A 3,503-nucleotide genomic window follows, 5' to 3' on the forward strand; every position below is an offset into this window, starting at 1 on the left:
GTGCCTTGTGCAGAAAGTTCACTTGGAACACAACATTCAGAAGCATCTGCGCTATTCCCAGAAGTTCCCCTTCTCCCACTGGTGTTTGTGTTTGAGCTTTCCCCGTTTGGTCCTGTACTTACTGGAGCAGTGCAGTTTGACCGGCGGAAGGCAGAGCTCTTTAGCGATATCCGTGTTCTTGATTTTCAACGCTTCGTCAACCTGAAACACAGTTAGTGGGGTCACTGCTCACAGAATCGTACCATTGTCAAGGTTGGAAGGGGCCTTTAAGATCACTGAGCCCCACCATCAACCTAACTTGGATAAAAACCATCACTAAACCATGTCACTAAGCACTACATCAACCTGTCTTAAACCCCTCCAGGGATGGTGCCTCCACCTCTTCCCTGGGAAGCCCATTCCAAGGTTTAAGAACCCTTTCAGTGTGAACATTTTTCTTAATGTCCACATGAGGTACAACACGGGCTATGAAGGCATTTGCTCTGAGAGTGCTTCAGTGCTGCAGAGCCAACAGTATCGCGGAAGAACATCTCAGCTTCCAGGGGTAGCGAAGGATTTTGGAATTAAGGATTGTCTCAGAGTGAGCAGTGACAGGAATGAATCAGTGTCACAGACCAAGCGCTGCTTTGGGGACTGTTTCTATGCTTAACTTTATCATAACATAGAAATGTGTTTCCTGTGTGGCAGAAAAAGTATAAATAATCTAAAGACTGTCCAAAACTAAGCTTTCCTTCACAACCCATGATCGGTGTGTTTTTGTTTTCTGCGCAAAGCACTCCCCTGCAGATTAATGGAGGTTCTTAAGAAAGGCAATTATCACTCGAGAAATCAGGCCCCTAACAAGGGTGACAGTTGCTGTTTTCTAATCTACTGCACCACTCTCCTGGTTTGGCCACCTGGGCCGGCCACCAAAACAAACAACCCCCACGCTGCACTGAGCCAGCGCTGGGATTCCGAGGTCACCCTTTCTGCCACGCTCCCAGCAGAGAACACAAGCACGTCTGAAGCTCTGAAGACTTTCCGCAGCGTCACCTCCGACCCTGCCGAGGACTCTCACCGTTTTCCCTTTGACCCACTCCGTCGCCAGAGAACTGGACGCGATCGCCGACCCGCAGCCGAAGGTTTTGAAACGGGCATCCACGATCCTCCCGTTCTCGTCCACTTCCACCTGCGAGAGCGTCGGTATCACCTCAGGGGTGCCAGGTGCCCCCAGAGACACCCCCTGAAGCCCAGGCACGGCCCTGGCTCCCACCGCACCCTGGGGAGCGGGACAGGCCCTGCCCGGGCCCCAGGGGACGCTTCAGGGCCGGGGTGTGTGAGGAAAGGCCGCGCCGCAGCCCTAAGGGGAAGGGTTTGGGCCTTGCAGGAATCTCAGGCGAATCCCTCCCCCCAGTGCCAGCGGGTCCCCAAGGTCACCTGCAGCTTCATGACGTCCCCGCAGGCCGGGGCACCCACCAGGCCGGTGCCCACGTTCTTGGCGTTACGGTCCAGGGAGCCGACATTGCGCGGGTTCTCGTAGTGATCCACCACCTGCCGAGGGCACGGCGTCACCAAAAACCACCGCGTGTCCCCCTAACCCCTCCCCTGCCCTGCCCTGCCTCTCCCCCTCTCCACAGCCCCTCGCCCCTCACCTTCTTATGGTAGCCCAGCCTGGCCGCCGCCTCCCCGCGCCCGGGCCGCAGCAGCGCCGCCCCCGCCGCCCTCAGCGCCGCCATCTTGAGCCTGGCGGGGGCGGGCGACCCCGCGCCGCCCTTTTATAGCCTCGGGCGGGGAGGCCCCACCCCTCGCGCCGCCCTCGCGCTGCCTCAGGCCCCACGTTGTAACGGGGGCTGCCGTGCGAAGGGGGCGAGGGCTGAAAGTCGCCTGCGGGGCGGGAGGTGTGTGTGGGGGGGAACCGGGCAACCCCGCGCCTGTCGCTAAAAACGGTCGATAAACGCTGTTTCCGATCGCGGCACCGCTTTTACCGCGGCACCCGGCGCCTGTGCGGGCCGCGGCGGCCACACTCAATATGGCGGGCGGGCAGCGCCGCCCGCGCTCCGGTCCTCTTCGGAGGCCCCCTAGCCGCCAGGTCCCGGGGTGTCCGCCGCGCCGCCGGCGCCTCGGCTGAGAAGACAAGGGCTTCGGTTCCGCTGTCCTTCACCGCAACGCGGCCCCGGTAGGCGGCCGAGCAGGGAATCCTGTGGGAGGCGTCTCGCCCCTCTCATCGCAGCGCTTGCCTGGCGGCAGCGCGCGAGAGCAGGACAGGCGCGATCGGGGCAGCCCCGGCAGGCGGCGGAGCGCGGCTGGCCGTGAAGGGAGCTGCATAAGATGGCGGCGGCGGGAGCCGAGGCGGCTGCGGTGGCGGCAGAAGAAGAGAAGCGGCTGCCGGAGGGCGACCCCGAGTCGGGGGGCGACTCAGAGGACGAGGGCGACTCGGACTCGTCTGGTGATGGCGAAGATGAGGAGAAGGAGAACGAGGCTGAGATCCAGCGGCTGGAGGAGCAGGTGCGGCCCGCCAGGGCTGGTGGCGGCGTGGGAAGGGGATGGTGGGGTAATATCGCGGTCTCCGGCTGGTCACGGCTCCTGGCCCAGGGGGAAGCCGTCCTGGAGGCCGGGCCTGGTGCCGGTGGTCCGCCCCTGGTGCTGCAGGAGACGCCTCGGGCGCCCCGCGGGAGCGGTCCCGGGGCTGTGAGGAAGGCTCGTCCCGGAGAACAGAGGCCTCGCCTCAGGGAAGTCTCGGAGCGGGGCGAGACCCGGCCTTCGTGGGGGTTTCCTTTGGGTGACTGCCTGCTGTGGCGGTAACGGGGAAAAAATCCATGTCTGCTCCTGTGGTTTGATGCTGGGAACTGTCTAAGCGTGAATGTTGAGAGCCTGAAATGGAAACTAGGCTTTTAGGGCGAGAGGAGAGCCCTTTCTTATTAAAAAAACTAAAACATATTTGGCTCTGAAGAAGGATTTCTTCGTTTTGCACTTCTGGGTCTGTTTCCACAGCTGGTAGTTGCTGTATTCCTGGTGCTGGTGTTTGTGCTGCTGAGCAGTAACCTTTAGAGCTTAGAGCTGTAGGCTAAGCTCAGAGCTTAACTTTAAAGCTTTGTTAAATTTGGAAGTCTTTTTTATAAATGTCTGCTTGTGATGTGAAAAAGCATCTTGCAAACAATATTGAAGTTTGGCGCAACTCTGTGCGGGAAGGGAAGTGTTGTCTTGGCTGTGTGGCACGTGAGGAGACTTGTGTGCCCCAAAAGATAGTGTGATACTCTGTTCTACTAAACGTTCTCAGGTTTTTTCATGTCTGCCACTCAACAGTGCTTTTAAAAAAAAATTACTTTTTTTTTTTTTAAAGCTTTCCATCAACGCTTTTGACTATAACTGTCACTTGGATCTGATAAAGCTGCTGCGCCAGGAGGGAGAGTTGATAAAGCTCAGAAGAGCTCGTCAGAAGATGAGTGAACTCTTTCCACTTAATGAAGGTACGAAGCATCTTCTGCATCATGCATGTAAAACACTGTTGTTTCAGTAGTGAAACT

At 58.3% G+C, this 3,503-nt stretch overlaps 2 protein-coding genes across 2 annotated transcripts in view; one reads left to right on the forward strand and one right to left on the reverse strand.

Moving 5' to 3' along the window:
* Positions 1-34: 34 nt before the first annotated feature.
* On the reverse strand, positions 35-1,789 carry ISCU (iron-sulfur cluster assembly enzyme). Its single transcript, XM_014962874.1, has 4 exons — positions 1,632-1,789; positions 1,417-1,530; positions 1,058-1,168; positions 35-201 (listed from the first exon to the last, which is right to left on the reverse strand). Exons 1-4 carry the CDS (start codon positions 1,713-1,715, stop codon positions 52-54), a joined length of 459 nt encoding a protein of 152 aa, XP_014818360.1. The 5' UTR covers positions 1,716-1,789; the 3' UTR covers positions 35-51.
* Positions 1,790-2,277: 488 nt separating this feature from the next.
* The window catches only part of SART3 (squamous cell carcinoma antigen recognized by T-cells 3), a 21,602-nt gene continuing 20,376 nt past the window's right edge, over positions 2,278-3,503 (forward strand). The window contains exon 1 of the mRNA XM_014962856.1: positions 2,278-2,484. Within this exon, the coding sequence (XP_014818342.1) occupies positions 2,308-2,484 (177 nt within the window). The 5' untranslated portion in view covers positions 2,278-2,307. The remainder of the gene's footprint in view (positions 2,485-3,503) is intronic.

Source organism: Calidris pugnax, unplaced genomic scaffold, assembly GCF_001431845.1.
Source record: "Calidris pugnax isolate Ruff unplaced genomic scaffold, ASM143184v1 scaffold32, whole genome shotgun sequence".
NCBI classification, from domain to species: domain Eukaryota; kingdom Metazoa; phylum Chordata; class Aves; order Charadriiformes; family Scolopacidae; genus Calidris; species Calidris pugnax.

Bases quoted from the DNA above. Each gene is read 5' to 3' on its own strand.
- ISCU (XM_014962874.1), bottom strand. From the start codon at position 1,715: ATGGCGGCGCTGAGGGCGGCGGGGGCGGCGCTGCTGCGGCCCGGGCGC. The intron at 1,169-1,416 runs GTGACCTTGGGG...ACGCTCTCGCAG, and splicing joins GGGACGTCATGAAGCTGCAG to GTGGAAGTGGACGAGAACGG. The intron at 202-1,057 runs GTGAGAGTCCTC...ACTGTGTTTCAG, and splicing joins AGTGGGTCAAAGGGAAAACG to GTTGACGAAGCGTTGAAAAT.